Raw genomic sequence first — 18,259 nt, 5'->3', positions numbered from 1 at the left:
TTGTTTTGAAGTAATTATTATACATGGGACAGCGGACATAGTAAAGCGAGACAGGGAGAGAGGTGCGGGTGAAAGGTGAAAGGGGCGAAAAGGTGAAAATTTGGTCTGTTTTTGCCACAAATATATTTAATTCATCTAGCTAGAAAACAATTGAAATGCTATTGAAATTTATCCTGAAGCATTTGTGACGTAATTATTTTTGGACTGCCTATATAAGGAAAAAGTGCAGGCAAATTTTACAAACACTTTGATTGTTATTTCTGGAGGTTATCGGGTATACATACTTGGTTAATGCAATACATTCTCTGTGAATCTAGAGATTTTTTTAAACGAAAGTAGTGGTTTAGAAGGATTCCAAAATAAAGGAAGATTTCAACAATAAGGGTATAGGATTCCAACCGATTTAGTCGCATATCAACAAATTGTGAATGTTATGCATGTTTTGAAGCTACAATCATTAACAGAGAACATTCACATTTTGCACTTTATGTATAAATGAATCCAAGTATTTTCGTGCAGTGGATACAAATGTAGACAATCAGTAAGGGTCGAAGTACTCACAAATGCTTACACTGCTTAAAACACAAACATTGTTGAAAACCGGAAGTGTCAAATTATTCTCACTTGTCATTGTAAGAGTTGACTTAAATCTCAATCCTGAGGGAAATGGCGAGTGTACGTCCTTTCACTATTATGCTTTCATTCACAGTTTTGGTACTATTCGCTTACTCGGACAATGTTGATAGACTCTCGCTGCATTCACAGTTTTGGTACTATTCGCTTACTCGGGCAATGTTGATAGACTCTCGCTGCCGCTTTTGGATAAAATGGCGGCATCGCTGACGGCTAATATTGATATAACTATATAACAGAAATCAGTCATAAAGGACTATATAGACAAAAGCATAAAGGCAAAGGTCGAGGCGTATTTGAATGACAGTGTTAATTCTGTGAAAGATGATATAAAGGAAACAAAAACACAACTCGAAGCTTCTTTTGATAAAAGTGATGATTTCGTCCAGACAAGTATGAAGAAGACGAAGGCTCTGTTGAAGGCGGCACTAAATGATAGCGTCGATTTTGTGAACGATAGTAAGGAGAAGACAAAGGCCACAAACATACTAGTGATAATTATGTGTTAAAAGGTAAGATGGCTTTAATTAGACATCATAGGACTACCTGTTTATTAGAATATTTTTATTTTATTTGGTGAAGAATTCTAAATTTCTAAGGTTGTCTCCATGATGTGACTGGAAATCCAACACAAAAGACAAGTAATGACTGTTATTTTTTCTACCTGATTGGACTTAACCATAAACGGGTTGCATAATCTGTCTAAACAGAAGTAGGAACTGCTTACCCTACTGAAGACCCGATCTTATTCTGGCTTAAATGGGGTTCGTGCGAATGTACGTGTGCTTTGCTTTTATGTGTTCACTGAAGGTTTTTCTTCATCAATAATAAGATTTTAGGTTTAAACTTTCAAGATCAGAGGTATAATTAACATAAAACGTGTTATTCGTCAACATTCAACTTTTCAAATAATTAAGAATTTACCCATGACAATTATTGATATATTTAATAATCAAATAGTTATATATGGGCGTGGCTTAATGAATGCAAAATTTTACATGTTACATGTTAAATAATACAGTTATTACATAGGGACGTAAGCGTAACTTACAAAGTCAAATCGAGTGAATTGTTTTCGAATTTTTCAGGGATACACACATATTTACTATTTTGAAACATTAAATTTCTGCAATGTTATGAATTATTATAGTACATTGCAGTGATTTGCACAGGATGATTGTAATGTTAATGCCATTGTCGATACCTCTGAAAGTCACCAGATGTAGTAACCAAGCGGAGTGATCCTCAACAGGATGTGGTTTAATGGACAGCGTAAGGTACTGATCGAGAAACAGTTTTAGAAATATACAATTTTCAGTAGAAATTGCGATGACTTTATTACAATATGTCATATTATTGCTTGACTAAATGCAATAATATTTCATTTCAGACATAGAAACATTAAAAATCCAACTGAAACGCATCGAAAATTTGTTGAAAAATAAAGACAATTTCATGGGTAAGGTCAGGGGCAAATTAAATACATTAACATTATTGTTATATCTAAAATTTCAAAGCATGTTTAATTTCTAAATAATGAGTCTAGTGATTTGTGTTGTTCTGAACAAATGGACAATTGTTTAAACAATATCTGAAGCCTTCATCTTATTTTACTTCTTACATACCTATAAGGTTTTTTTTCCATAATTTTGATCACATGCAGTTATGTCTTTTGAAAAATTGATTTTTTCTTGTATTTTATTTATTAAAGGAGAATACTTTCCAATCGAATGTAGTGACCCAAAGATAAAAAGTAAAATAAAGACTGCCGGTATATACACAGTGTCTCCAGATGGAACGAATAAATTCCAAGTCAGATGTGAACCAAGGGGCTGGACTGTATGACACATAAGTATAATGAACAATGACCTTTGACAGTTTGTTCACTGACGACCCTTGTTTCTTTTTGATGTGTACAGTCAAATGGACCTACATAAGTTAAACATGTTGAACAAGATTTGAAATGTCAAGAAAAAAGTAGCATGAAATAACACACATCATCGGTGAATAATTTTTTCTCTTTCATGCGTTTGTAATACTTATAATCGAAACGTTTTACAGTAGTCTATCGCGTAGACCGTAAAACGTTATATTGTCTCAAGTTTGGATGGCCAGAATTTAGTGGACACTTGTGTAAAAGATATAAAAATGATACTCTTCAGAAGAAACATGAATTCATACACTGTACCCTCATAATTGGTTTGAACCAAATTACAGTATCCTTGCTTTTACTTTTGTAAGTAGATACACTTTATATATACAAGATAACAGAGTAGTCTTTTAACATTGAGTCTATTATAGTTTTTGGAATGATTATTCGTTTTAGATGATTCAAAAGCGGTTTGAGGTATCTACAGAATTTTACAGGGACTGGGAATCCTACGAGAATGGCTTCGGTGACTTGAATCGAGAATTTTGGCTAGGTACATGCTCATGAATACTTAGATACACTTAAGTAAGCGATTTCGGGATATAGATTTCTGTTGATATTTCTCCTCTTTTTTGCGAATAACAGATGTGTATTCCATGACGTAACACTACTATTCCCATACTCAGTTTATATCCTAACTCAAAAGCATTATACATCGTTGCTACTTCAGAAAAAAAGATGGCACACCTAGAAAGAGATACGTAGTACTTGATAGAGATGTCGACAACTTATTTGTCCAGTGTATGGTACGCGTTTTTCAGCAAACGGTCGGCTTCCAATTGGAACAAATTGTGCTCCTCTACTCGCTGACACATTTTTACACTCTATGAAACTGACTTTATAGCTGATCTGATCTAAGAGAAGGAACACTGTATAGTCAAATCTTTTAATCTCAGTTTCTGCTAAATAGATGAAGTACTATAATTTAAGTATCTTAGTTTCTCGGATTTTAAACTTTGCATCTACCCCAGAGAACTTGAGATAAGGGATATTACTGTCTTGACCTACATTTAGAGATAGATAGAAAAAGAAAAAAAAAGACCAAACTATCTGACAAATGCGATGACATCTCATTCCGTCAACTCTCCTTTCATATGTGACAACATCCCTTCAGCACCTACGTATGGCGTTTTCTCATCACAACTCATACGTAATGACAGAGCTTGTAGTATTTACGCAACCTTTCCGTCCTGTGCTATTTTTTTTTACAATTAGTCTTTTGGAACAGGGTTATGTTGCTCAAGATTGAAGACATCACTACAGAATTTTTATGGTCGTTATCATGATCATTACGGTGTATCTGTCTACACCATGTGAACCGATTTGTTCACAATGTCATAGTTTTTCATCCACCTTTCGTATTCCCCGGACTTTATTTGACTTTTAATGGGCAACTCGACGGGTGTTTTTAGAATAGCTGCGGATGCTTACCCTACCGGTGTATCCGGTCTATACTCCCTGTTTTTATTCTTGTCTGAGTCCCAAATTGATTCTCTTGATTACTTTTAGATGCGTTTTGTTCATTTTACTGGGTGAGAGGTGAATGTAATGTTCATGCAAGCTATACATTTGTATATCACAGGTCATTATAAGAAGAAATTTCTTCACAAATATAGAAAACTTTTCGGTATGCTGTACTCGTGTTTCACAGAGTAACTTCCATTACCAGCACTTTTTAGAACATAAAAATAACCAATAATAACAGGAAGTATTCAAAACCAAAACAAAAATCAAAATAGGAACTCAAAATTAGCACTGATAAGTTCTATATTTAATTGACCAAAGTATGCCAAAGGAGCTACTCTAAGTATTATAACTACCTTGTTTTGTAGTACTCACGATAAGAGTCATGCAAATGTGATTCATCGTTGGAAAGCCTACATATTTTTATTTTTGACATTTTGTTCAATGTGTTATACTTTTACAGAAATGAACATGTGATTTTTCATATAACCCTTGTTCTTACGAGAAAAAAATCATATATAATGTACTGTAGAATTCAAAAGGGAGTGCTCTTTGAATGACACTACAATACAAAAAAAACCAAAAAACTATTGGATTTTCAGTGTGGATTATCTCCTAAGAGTAAACAGATTGGAATGAATGATTATACATTTCATCATAAATCCGTATAAATCAACTATATAACGAACATTAAAATATATAGCCTTTTTTGGGGTGTATTACATATTACAGAATTTGATTCTTACAGAGACTGCTACTTAATTGATCAAAGTATGTCTAAGGAGGTACATTATTGTAGTACTTTGTTAAATAGAATCAAAGGTGTCTTCATGTTTCGAATTAATTTGTACTTCTGCAAATTTTGGTGATTTTTTCTATGATATTTCGGGTAAGAAATGTCTGACTGCTAAAATATTTTTGTTAACTAGTGGCAAAATCAAAATGCTGGCCATAAAAGGTTTTATTGTTTTTTTTAAGCCAAACCCCTCAATCATTGACCAGAAATACTTTGCCTTTATCAGGAGTTGTTTTTGTTTATTAAATTGGCAAGTAAATGTGCTAGTAATACCCTGGAACACCTTTTGATCCATTTCTGAAAGTTTTGGTCTGTGCCCAAAAGTTTATTATTATTAGTTTCAGTACTGGAAAACTTCAAATCTGTTTGTCCATTACAAAATATAAGTCGTCGTTTCAACCAAAGTGTCAACACGAAAAAATCCCCCTGTAATAATATAAGCTTTCCTAGAGGAAATGCGGGATACCTTTGTGCTCTAGTATTTACGAAATTATGAGAATAATACACTCCATAACTATGATACAATCCATAAGTAGGATACACTTCATAAGTATGATACTCAGCACAATTGTGATACACGCCATTTGTATAATACACTCTATAAATATGATACAGTCCATATGTATGATACACTCCATAAGTATAATACACTCTATAAATATGATAATTCCATAAGTATGATACAGTCCATAAGTATAATACACTTCATCAGTATGAAATACACCGTGAGTAAGATACATTTCATGATATGATACACTCCATAGCTATGATACATTCCATAAGTAGAATACATTTTATAAGTATAACACTCAGCAAATTTGTGATACACTCCAGTATTATAATACACTTAATAAATAAGATACATTCCATAAGTATGATACACTCCATAAGTATGAAATACACCATGAGTGAGATTTCATTTCATGATTATGATACACTCCGTGATTATGATACACCTCATGAGAACGATACACTCATAACTGTGATACAATCCATAAGTAGGATACACTTCATAAGTATGATACTCACAACATTTATAATACATTTCATTTGTATGATACACTCTATAAATATGATATACTTCATCAGTATGAAATACACCATGAGTAAGATTCCATTGACAATCAGTACATTAAAAATGAGACAAATGTTTAAATTAACTGACTTTTTACAAGCAACTCGGCGGGTGTTTCTAGAGGACGCTTACCCTACCGTAGCACTTGGTCCATGCTCCCAGTTTTTAGTGGAGTCCGAGTTGCTCATTTACTTTTGTTAATGTGTATGTATTTTCTTGGTTTTTGTGTGTTCTTTGTTGTGTTTGTCTGTTTTCCTATGTCTGGCCTTTGTCCCTGGATTATATTCGTTTGATTTCCGCTAGAATATTTGTTCCCTTGATTATTCTTAGTCCATATTTGAATTTGCGGATTACAAATGTACAGCAAAACAAATGCTCCTTTTATTGGTGTATGTTATTTGAAATTGTAACAAATGCCGATCCGTCGAAACAAAAAGAATATCGTCACAGTTATGCTTTTTAGTTTCTATATTATCATCCTCTAAAGTGTACATATGCAAATGTATATATATTAATATATTATATTTAAATGCGACATGTTTTAGAATACTCTTTTGGGTAAACCTTTAGAAACTTCAGGTACATCTTCAACCAAACTTTTCAACAGGCCTTATCTTCAAACGAGAATTAATATTTGTTTTAGGTCATGAAATGAAGTACCACAATGGACAAGCCTTCTTCACCTTTGACCAAGACAATGATAGATCCTCCATGAATTGCAGTGCTCATAAATATGCGCAAGGAGCTTGGTGGTATAGTGATTGCTTGAGGTTAAGTCTGAATGGGAAATACGCTCCCGTAGGTCACAAATATGGTGGCATTAAGTGGTATCCACGGAAACAATTCAGCTTTACGTTAATGTCTTCTTCAATGATGATACGCAAAGTTTAACGATGAAAACTTTAAAGCCAGAACTTATTCAAAACTTATCTATGAATGTTATGTTAGCTTTGCGCATGCGTAAGACCAATTCCCTGCTTAATGATTTAGCATTGTTTTTGGTGTTTGGTTTTGGGGATTTATGATAAAAATTTCACTGCGCATTAATTGAGTAATTCGTTGAATGTCGCTGTTTTAAAATACATGACATAACCAAATGTGTTACATGCATGCTATCATTACAAGCGTTAGCTATATCTGAAATCATCCATGATATCGTTGTATAAAGTATGCCAAAATGATTACACATAGGCTGAATGTGAAAACAGGAAACTAAACCGATTTACATACGCAAAGTAACGAACGGATGAAATAAATTACATATAAAAACTGAAAATGAGGAAAGCGAGATCACAAAAATAATAGTAATAAAATGATAAATGAAAATAAAAACGGGAGTGACATAAGGTGCTTCAGAACAGTGCACATTTTCTGTTTTGCAAGCTGCATCTGACGCATTGCCAGTCAGTGCAATTCAGTAATAGTCTAGCAACAATATTGTCTCTCCCTGACAGGGTTTAAAAAAGGGTCCCGTTAAACACAATTTAGCACTTAATGATATAGCACTTAATTCAACAAAGTATCATTCTGCAGATAATGCAGAAATTGTGAAAATATTAATCTAAATTAGACAAATTTAAATTACAAAATTATGAAAAAAATCAACATAAAACTAGGGAAAATACCACTTATATAATCAAAAACGTCGAAATTTGATCTTTAACTTTATATAACATAGCAAGAATTCGTGCGCAAAAGTAATAACGTGTCAAAAAGAAATGAAATATTTCTCTGTAATAAAGAGCAACATCACAGCTAATACGGCTGGTATTTTTGTAGCCAATCTGTAAGACGTGAAATATTATGGAGGTTATTTTTGTCTCAATTCACATTGGGCAATCATATTGTGACTTCTGTAGTAATGATATTAACACAGGCTGAACAAACCACTTCTTGAGGTTATTCTGACAATATCCCCGCTCTACAGAGTAAGGCTATGTACAAATCAACTCAACTGTGAAATGTATATACTATTGGCTGAAGATGTTGGTATATTGTCAATGAAAAGGGGGAAGTTTACTTTTGGAAAGTTTGTCATCACGTTTGTCGTAAAGTTTCGATTTCACACATCCTGTATTATCTTAGTACAAATTAAGGAATAAGAAGGTTTATGAATTGTCTATCTAATTTCAAGTTCTTTCCGGGAGATTAGATATAGATAATCATTGAAAATAGGATTAGTCAGAAATAATACATTATCTATATGACAGAACTGAATATTGAAGGACTGAGCAACTCGCATCTCTTTTTTATGTAGTAGCTCTTGTAAAAGTTTGCTTCACACCAATGTAGGAACAGATCGGCAAAGCATAGCGCACAATTCGTTACCATAGTTGCAATGAAAGAGGAAGATGGTAAATTATACAAGTTATGACCAAAATTAATGACAATATCAATTTGCACTAAGGAACAAATAGATGAAACACTTTGATGGAGAAGGTTGAAAAAAAAACTTTTTTCGGTTTATTTTTATGTCTTAAGATTCGTAAGAGAAACATAAAAAATAAAACAAATTCCATTATACATTTAAAGGAGTCATCAAGGGAACCAAGATTCTAGCGGAAATCGAAAGAATGTAATCCAGGAACAAAGACCAGACATGGAAAACAGACACAAATAACAAAGAACATTAACATCTAAAATCTAGGAGCATGGACCAAATGCACCGGTAGGGTAAAGTACACTGGTGTACTATTACAAATATTAAATCTATCCGTGTATAAATGCTTTTAATAATTACATTTTATCTGTATAATGTACAATTTTAAGCTTCATAAATTTGCCAGGTCATTTTTTTTAAGTACGAAACAGTGCACAAAGAAAAAAGATTACATTTTTGTCCTCTTACTTGGAACCCCCAAAATAAAGTAAGACCTATAAGTAGTTGTCTGAAAATTTTTCTCGTTTTAAGGCTTTGGAACCGTTTTAACTGCATATTAAATGTTGCATAATGTAATTTAAATCCCAGTTTTTTTTATTATCTTACAATAAATATAACGATTTCTAGATAAAGATGTTATGTGATGTTTTTATTTTATCTACACGAAATTGTTTCTCGTGGATTTTTTGCCAGAAATGCTTGGGTTTTCAAAAGGCTTTGCGCATAACCGTTTCATTTGATAAGTAATCTAACCACTTTTGCCCCCAAGTTTTCACTAAACTGTCCAGTTTGCGACCTCTTTGTTCGTGTATCAAGCTGTGCCCTTAGAAACATTTAATTTAATCAGTTACGTCTATTACAATAGTTGTCGACTTTCTTTATCTTCTCTCCCAATTGCATTTATAAATATTTCATGTTTAACAATAAAAAAGGGACGATTTAAAGTGGTTCCTGAAAAAAGGAGTTTCCAGTCTATTATTTGCTCATTTTTGTACAAAAATTGTACAAAAAAGGGTAAGTACAATTTAGAATATGTAATTCGTGGCTATTGAATGTAAGAAAAGAAATTTTGAATATATGAGAATAATCTTCATATATATCGCATTTAACGCAATGTAAAATGTGTGTTCGAACGTCTCAGGTATGTTTGATACACGGTTGGCGTTCGCCGAAAACGTGTACTACAAATGTAAAGCCTATGTAGCGGGCTTGTAACGTGTTTATGTCGACATTCATAGTCTGTGTAAAGCATTTAACGAACACAATGCATGTATGTTACAATATGGACGGCGTTTCAGAGACGTTTTCGAAAGCAGAATCGCCCGACAGGAAAGACAACTTACCCAGTACTGGATACGCCCACGACAAGCCTCAAATTTATAGTGAACATTTATAATACCATTACAATATATCAAGCGTACATTCAACTCCAAACGTTCGTTCATTGTATACGTAACTTAGAAATGACATTTAATATATGTCGCCTGTACTAAAATATCTATGACTGTAGTTTTCTCTATACACTGGATATGCGTCTTATGATAAACACTAACGTATACTAGTAAGTTCAGCACAACGTATATGGTAGGTTATGTCCGAACACAGTTCGTTAATGAAGTCCAGTTCTATTTCAGGACTAACACACTATCCATTGTTTCGTATTAGTGTCCGAAGTTTATGATATATAAAAAAAAGTTTTTTTATACTCTCTGATGATTCATTTTTTTCTTTTCTTATTTTAAGCAGATAGACCGAGGGCAAGGGACATAACTCTTACAAATTATTTGTACGTTTGTGTAATGTATTTAACACCAATTGCATGTAAGCATCAACGGAACCTGGATTGATTTAATTCTGTATCAAATGAAAGCTTAAAAGGCTTTGGTGAAATTGAATATGATACAAACAAATCACTGATTTCAAGAGTCATGTCCCTTACCCTAGGTCTACCTCATTAAAGGATTCATTCGTGTCGCTTGGCAGTTAATCCTGTCAAAAATCATTATGTGTTAATTTGCCAGAATGTATATATTAAATATATAATCTACAATGATAGCTCGTTGATAATTAAATTTGTCACATCGAGAGAAATACATGTTATTTTTTTTAAATATCGAGCTAAAGCTATATATTCTGTTTTAATTAATTTTAAAAACAAAGAGAATCGAATTGAATATTGCATATAACTATTCTTAAAATTATTTTAAGGGTTTCACAGCTTCTTTTTAAGGTCAATAATTTCATATAATCAATAATGGATGACAAAATTTATACAATATAATAAAGAAAACAAATAAGTTACAAACATATAGCGTAAAACCACGTCCCTTTTTATTTCGACCAATCAGTGTCTAAGAACCCTCACCACTCTTGGAGCGTGAAAACGAAATTCCAGCATCAATTCGAGGCCGTTAAACCAATTAAAATTTAGAGAATATGTAGCAACATTCAAAGCCGTAGTAAATATTCCAGATTGCAAGACACAAATGCGTGAAATATCGTCCGGTAAACATTGAAATTTTGACACTTGTCTCGTATCTAGATCAAGTCCATATTCAGTGGTCATGTTTTTGTCAACGCAGTCGGTATAGTTCCGCCTATTGATCTTAAAGACGCTCTTCCATGGAAACGCCAGTCACCTGATCGCAATTCTGTTTCCCAATTGGCCACATACTGATGAAAAAGTGGAGTTAACTGCACCGGCTGCCTTTTTGAAAAGATAGTACTTGTTTAATAATATATATCTGACGACACCTAATCAATAGGTGTACATGAATCTAGATACACCACCATGCATGTTTCTGGTGTTTTTTCCATTTTGCCTGACTTACACTTGAGAGCAGTCGTGAATGTTAATTTGTATGCCGTTGTTCTGTGCATGTTTCATTTATATTTCATATGCAGTTAATTGTTAAAAAAATCGGTTGATTTGCTTATGTAAACTCTTTTGTGCACTCAAATAACAGATTGCAATCACTTGAAATATTTTGTTGGCATGTAGGAAAGGTTAGACACCTAAATCAAGTTAATACTATATTCTTTCCATGATAACAAGCACAGCTGAAACTGCGGCGAGACGCAGCGGGATCGGAGAGCTCTACAGCTACATGCACTTGCAAGATAGCGGGGCGCAGAATGTGGAGATTAGAAATTCATCGTCATTGACAAGTTACGGAGTGTAAAATAACAAAAAGAGCGTACAATTTTATTCAGTGAGAACGTTACATTGCAATCACTTTACTTTCGTCCCAAACCAAGACAAAAATATGAAAATGAGAGAGTTTTAGGTAAAACAAATAACAGAACAAATGCATTAATGGTTAAAAATAGACATGATTATTTTATTCATTGTTAGAGCATTTTTTTTTCATTTTAATAATAACATGTCTTTTTCCTAATATATATGGAAATCCAGCCATCTCTACTGATTGAATGAATTGTCTATACCTGTTCTGTTCTGTTCTGTTCCGCCTTTTACAGTGAAAACAAATATTTTATAGTATAACCTACTTCTCGTCAAGAATAAATGATGTACTTGCTTTAATACAATGCATACTTTCTACCAAGTTGTTAAAAAATCTACAAAATGTTTTATACACAAAATTAAATGGAAATCACAAGGCTAAAAGAATAGTTTAAAAATGAAATATATGTATTGTAAGTTAAGACTTTATCTCACAAACAGCTCCAGTGACAAAGTCGGCTGTAAAATCGTGCCATCGATATGCAACGGTCGTTGAGGTCCCAATTAAACCTTCATACTTTCCAGGAGTTTCAAGTGGTGATTTATAAGATGGTTGGTCGTCGCTATTGTCCCAGTAAAAGAAGGTCATTTTCGTCCCATCAAAGTAGGTCCATTCACCTGTATTCTCGTTTTGCATACCTTGTATAAGCATTTTATCTCTGTCTCCGACGACAGGATCTGAAGCATTAATGCATATTGATTGGTATGGATACACGTATTACATTACAAATATGAGCTTTTAGACAGGTTCCGGTTAATTTTCCGGAGAAAGGATTGGTAAGGATGGATTGACTTTTCATACTGGCCAGATTATTTCTTCATTATGAGCAATACAAGAACATTTACTTAGGGAATAAGCACTTTCCTTTGGTTCAAAATATTTGTTCATAGTTGTAGCTGTCAGAATTATTTTTTGGAGCAAAATTCCGGACCAGAAAATTTGTTCTTATAAATTCGCCTCCAGAAAGTCAAATGGTCTGTGCCCTTTTTATCCAAATACCAATAATCGGTATTTAACCATATGCGTAAAAAGTAATCAAGGAGACCAAAATTCTGGCGGAAATCTAAAGAACGCAAATCCAGGGACAGACAGAGAAAACAAATACACATAACAACGAACATTAAAGAATTTAAAGTAAATGAGTAACTCGGAATCTACTAAAACCGGGAGCATGAACAAGGTGAACCGATAGATTAACACCCACCGAGTTGTTCACAAAAAAAGTTAAGTTCGGGGTATACAAAAGAGGAAAGGAAACTATGACACGCCGAATAAATCGATTTTCATGATGCAGATGGGTACACCATTACGATCAAGATCTAATAAGAACGACCGTAATGTTTTTGTAGTGATGACTTCAATCTTGTAGCAACATGACCCTGTTCCAGAAGCTTAATTGTATGAAGTCTAGCGCGGTGTAAAAAGTCTGCGTAATTACGACAAGCGCTTTCATAACGTATGAGTTGTGATATGAAAACACCATACGCAGGTGCTCAATGGGATATTGTCACAAATGATAGGAGAACTGACAATGTATTAATACGGAATGAAGTGATCGCATTTGTCGTATATATATAGTTTGGTCAATAATTATCCTCTTTAATCGATATTTAACTGCCTAAATCGAGCCGCTATTAGACTGAAGGTTTGTTTGGTAAAAGCCGGGTTTGATTTACACAGGTTAACATTGTTTTTAATCTGCTGAGAAGATGTCTGGTTTAGACAGATTTCCAGTTTATTCAGAGCTTTGTTTCTACATGTTTACCGATATTCATATAAGACTTGTTGTTCATCATGTAAGTAAAAATCGTATTATTATTGTTAAGATAATTGCATGACGGTATTTAGGTTACATATCACTAACTGAACCAATGAGCTTATAGAACGTACGCAATAATAGCCATGTACTATTTTAAGTGCACTTGTGTTATGTTGCTGTGAAAAAGTGCACTTCAAATCTGCACAAGTGAACTTATTTTTGGCAGAGAATCATATTTGCTTTATTTCTTCATAAAATGGTCACTGTAACTTACTGAACTAAATATTTTGTATCAGTTCTGCATGATTACCCCATTTGTAAGACTTGTTTCTTCTGAATCTGTTTTCAATTTTCTTGTGTGATCCTTAGTACATGTATGAAAAATCAAACAATTATTTACCAATTGCTTGCTGCATGCAAAACTGTTTCAAGTATTGATTCACTTTGATCACTTCGCCCTCTTCTTCGGCACACATATTTGGAACATCCGACGGAGACATCGGCCCAGATCTGTTTATATAGGAAAAACAGAATGTCAGGCAGTATTGACTTGAAGTGCTTTGTAAGTTGCATCTTTCCTTGAAGTTATAAATTTGATGATCTGAAATGTGTAAACAAACTTTCTAAGATGTTGAAAAATATTTTTTTCAATTTAACATAATTTGTAAGATAGATCATTTTTTTGCAATTTAAAATGTGCCGGGTCTTTATTTTGTTATCCAGATCTTTTTGTCACAGTACCCCCTATACAGAAGAGACGCTAGGGCCAAACTTTATCACATTTTTTTGTACTGTAAGTAAACAAGCCATGGAAATGACCAATTAAAATGCCACATGATCCTGTGTTTTGAAAGTTTCAAAAGAAAACTTGGCTTATAAAACTGAAAGAGTAATATCAAACAAATTCTTGATTTCTAAAAGTTTATTCACTAGGGGCATAACTGATCACATGGTTTACATTTAAGGCAATGTAAACTTTTTTTTATTGCATTTATTCCTATAACCTAGAAAGTGGGTTAAGGTAAAAATAGTAAAATCAGGCGGCGTATTATTGCCTGCTGTGATAATTTACATACGTGAGCAATTTTGCACATGAACAAATTTACCCGATATTTGCACACGTGTCAAAAAGTAAATATGCTAAATGCTCACATGTCTTTTTTGAAATTTGCGCATCAATCGAAATCTAATATTAGAATTACAACGTTACCGCTAGTTCAGATTTCTATGAAATGAAAATTATGAGTTTGTATGAAGAACATTATTTTTTTAAATTTTAATTTCTGCTTTAATTATTTTTTTATAAAAGGATATTTATGTGTGTAGGCAATGTCAAACAAATCGATAAATAATTTTCAAGAAATTCATTTAAATATGAAATCTACATTTTTTAAAAAAAATTTAATTTCTGCTTTAATTATTTTTTTATAATAGGATATTTATGTGTGTAGGCAATGTCAAACAAATCGACAAATAATTCTCAAGAAATTCATTTAAATATGAAATCTACATTAGTGCATTTTCAATTATTTTGTGCAAGTATTTGTAAGACTCAGGTAAAATCAGAATCATGCATGTCCAAAACCAACCGATCTGACAATGTAATTTCATTCAAGGGTGCTCTCTCCACTTGAAAATACCATTATGTGATCTCTGCATCACTGGATTTGCTTACAAATGAGACTTTGTAAGTTAACTGGCCTTAAAATGTTTGTTTTCAGTGCATTTCAATGAAATAACTGAATTTACCAAAATAATATGGCAAATCTTGTCTTTTTTTGTGCTGATGGTGTTCAGAGTCAAAATTAGACTTCCAAAATGGTGATTTTTTTAATATCATGGTTCGCGTCTGCCTGATTCTCAGAGAGACTGACACTTATGAGATAACACGAGCGTTGAAAAATGAGTTTGAACTAAAATTGTAAAATTCGAAATGACTTTTTGGACAACCTGTTTCCGAACTGTTGGTGCAACAGAAAAGCATGAATATTATCCAATGTAACTTTTTTTTGACATGATTAATTTTGAAAGTACTTTTTAAGCTGATATATAAAAGTTTGACATTTGTTACTCATTCATTGAGCACCCAATAATGTTCATTGTTTGGGAAAAGCAGCGAGGAAATTGTAACGAAGAATGAGATATCCATAGTAAAGACAAAGTACCATTAATACAAAAATTAATCACAAGAATGACACTTATAAATCTAAAGAATTAATAAGCAACCCGGGCTTGATAAAAAAATACAACTAGGGTGTAGATAAGGTGCATTAGTATGATATTAATTCTACCGACTTTTCTGTGTTTCCCTCAAGCGACTGTCGATCTGTTCGTATATATATGATGTCATTCAGGATTTAAATAAAGGAGGAAAACTCCGCCTTTGCTTAAAATTCTTCTAGTATATGACTTTGAAAAATAAAGTTACAAAGATTTCTGTTGTAAATGGATTATCTAACTTATATATATATTATCATATAGACCGACTAAACATTTCCAATTTATAAGCGACCTATTTCCGATTTTTGCCCTTTGCGTGAGGGGAGGGGCGGAATCTTAACCCTTGGCAAGCAAAGTTGTTTTTACAATTGTATGTTATAAATTCAAGATTCAGTTTGGTAAATGGTTACCGTCAATATATCCACCAGGGCTCAAGAAAACGTTCTTTATCATATGAAATTGTAAATGTTTAATACAAATTTTCAACCTTGTAAAAAATGACAACAGGAGTAATAATACTTTTTTATACCAATCAATTCAATGCTCAATCCAATTACCCCAACTGCTCTGTACATGTATAATTGTCTTTAGGACGCAAACAATTAGTCCATAACAACTTATATACATTAAATAACAGATGGTTCAATTCCTCCTTTTTTTCTTTCATATTCCTGATCCTCCTTTACCCTGGACAACGATATTTTCTTTGAAGAAATATTCTATAAAGACTATGTTTCCATAGTATCCTATTTATTTAATATTTTATATTTAATCAAATTTATCATGAAATCAAGGTTTGTCATTAACACCCGAGTCTCATTCGCTTATTCATGGCTGTATCGTTAACGTTTTATTTGAAGTTAAAAAAAATGTAAAAAAAAAAGAAAAAAAATGATTATTGTATGTAAAATAATAAATAAAAAAACCCAAAGTCTTGCCGCTAAAATGTTAGGTACTCTTAATCGAATCGAGAAAATTGTGCTGATTTCATTTGTTATTCAGTACAGAATATTAAAATGGTATTATTCTACGATGTCTTTTATTCTCTTAAGGAGGTAGACCTAGGGTAAGGAACATAACTCATGAAATCAGTGATATGTTTGTATCATATTCAATTTCAGCAAAACCTTTCAAGCTTTTCTCTGAAACAGAATAAAATCAGTCCAAGTCACTTTGATGCTTACATGAAATTGATGTAAAATAATGAATGCAAACGTTCCAATGATTTCTAAGAGTTGTTTCCCTTACCCTAGGTCTACCAACTTAATATTTGAAATTGCACTAAAATGCAACCAATTTTAGGGAAATTTTTGTTCAGTGATTAAATAGCCAACTGTTGTCGGAAAAATTCCTTTTTTTTTTTTACATATTTTAAATTTTAAATTCTTAATATTTGACCCCTTCTTTAATTGATCCCAAGCAGAAAACCTTACCGCTTTTAACTTTACTGAGTACAATTAAAAGTTATAAAAATCCTTAGCTTTCCGCTGCATTATTGATGGAATGGAAATTATATGTTAAATGTCTGGATTTTAGTTCGGCGAGCTACAATTTATTGCGATTCCCAAAACCTAACGAAATAAAAACTTCGCTTTTCACTTAACGGTTTTCCGACAGTTACGTGATTGAAGCTGTAACAATAAACAAACAAAAAATGACAAACCCTGAACAATGTAACGATAATTCCATCCAACATCAGTCGCGATAGTCGTCTCCACTGTTGTTATAAAATCTCGGTCAAACAAAAGACAAATACTAGAAATTTCGTTATAATCAACTGACAAGCAAGAGTATGTCATGGTGCACACAACCACGCATTTAAGTTTACTTTCAACTTCTATTGATTTGATTGGAGTTTCCAGGATTTTCTTGTCTGCAAAGTCTGAATTCATTGCACTTTTCATATATTGAATCATATGATGTGAGATAGAAAATGTCGGGAACATCAGAAAAAGTAGAATCATGAACAACAACAGATACGCCATGGAGACTTAAAGCTTAAGAACTATATTTTAATTAAAGTGAACATTACTTTAATACTATCTTTTTTCCCTTTTGCTACTGGATATGCTATTTGGTTCCTGCAATAAGTATATGAATAATTCATAAATATTAGCATGATCTTTTGATATTAAATTTCAACACGACAACACCTTTCGAATAATACTTACCTATAAAACAAGAAAAATCTATATAGCATCACGAAAAGTTGAATTTAATAACATGTTATAATTGTAATAATAATCTGCTCTATAAGATTTTATCAAACATTAACGATCAACAGCTCCATCGACATTTTGTGCCAATGGAACGTGCAATAAAAATTTCAATTGATAATACCACGATCAAATAAACGGGAATAACAAAAATGATAACCTCTTGACAATACTCAAAAGGAATATTAAATAACGTTTCAACTATATATATGCATATTTTCTCCATTTGCATTTGACAAATATTTGTCTTTTTTGTTGGTCCATGTTCTGTAAGTGTAAAACCGCCTGTACGTGAACTGTATCTTTTTTTTTAACAATTTAGATATTGTAATTTCTTTTTCTTATTCTCTGTTGCGTTCTCATCCGAATACAAACAATATTTTTATAGTGTTTTTTTATACATTAGTTTTTGATCTAAGCTTTTCCTGAATGACCCCTTTGACCCTTTGCGTAAACATGTAAATGCAAGGATGAAGTATAATTTGAAGGAGGTAATGAAAAAGGGATGGTCATCTTATATTCATGTTTTTGGTGTTTTTTT

The 18,259-nt window shown here is 32.6% G+C and overlaps 1 protein-coding gene and 1 long non-coding RNA gene across 4 annotated transcripts; one reads left to right on the top strand and one right to left on the bottom strand.

The window, feature by feature from the left end:
- The first annotated feature begins 130 nt into the window (after positions 1-130).
- On the top strand, positions 131-7,499 carry LOC148600145 (uncharacterized). 3 transcript variants are annotated; one of them, XR_015917871.1, is made up of 5 exons: positions 131-1,145; positions 1,784-1,910; positions 2,345-2,485; positions 2,960-3,056; positions 6,542-7,471. It is a non-coding gene; the product is annotated as an uncharacterized LOC148600145 (long non-coding RNA). The 3 variants fall into 3 exon arrangements; XR_015917872.1 differs by having other exon boundaries at positions 1,794-1,910; positions 2,345-3,056; positions 6,542-7,499; XR_015917870.1 differs by having other exon boundaries at positions 2,345-3,056.
- Positions 7,500-11,479: 3,980 nt separating this feature from the next.
- On the bottom strand, positions 11,480-17,462 carry LOC148600144 (uncharacterized). Its single transcript, XM_088559172.1, has 3 exons — positions 17,166-17,462; positions 13,683-13,883; positions 11,480-12,200 (listed from the first exon to the last, which is right to left on the bottom strand). The coding sequence occupies exons 1-3, from the start codon at positions 17,446-17,448 to the stop codon at positions 11,941-11,943; spliced, it is 744 nt and encodes a 247-aa protein (XP_088415298.1). The 5' UTR covers positions 17,449-17,462; the 3' UTR covers positions 11,480-11,940.
- Positions 17,463-18,259: the final 797 nt, after the last annotated feature.

This window comes from Perna viridis, chromosome 13, assembly GCF_037379345.1.
Source record: "Perna viridis isolate PV_CMFRI_1.1 ecotype Kerala chromosome 13, ASM3737934v1, whole genome shotgun sequence".
Classification (NCBI taxonomy): domain Eukaryota; kingdom Metazoa; phylum Mollusca; class Bivalvia; order Mytilida; family Mytilidae; genus Perna; species Perna viridis.
The sequence above is the reverse complement of the archived record's forward strand: the minus strand, read 5'-3'. Positions and strand labels throughout refer to the sequence as shown.

Excerpts from the sequence above, each read along its gene's own strand:
- LOC148600144 (XM_088559172.1), bottom strand. The coding sequence starts at position 17,448 with ATGTTCCCGACATTTTCTATCTCACATCATATGATTCAATATATGAAA. Across the intron at positions 13,884-17,165 it reads TTATCGTTACATTGTTCAGG|ATCATCAAATTTATAACTTC; the intron begins GTTTGTCATTTT and ends TACACATTTCAG. Across the intron at positions 12,201-13,682 it reads TTGCATGCAGCAAGCAATTG|ATCCTGTCGTCGGAGACAGA; the intron begins GTAAATAATTGT and ends TTAATGCTTCAG.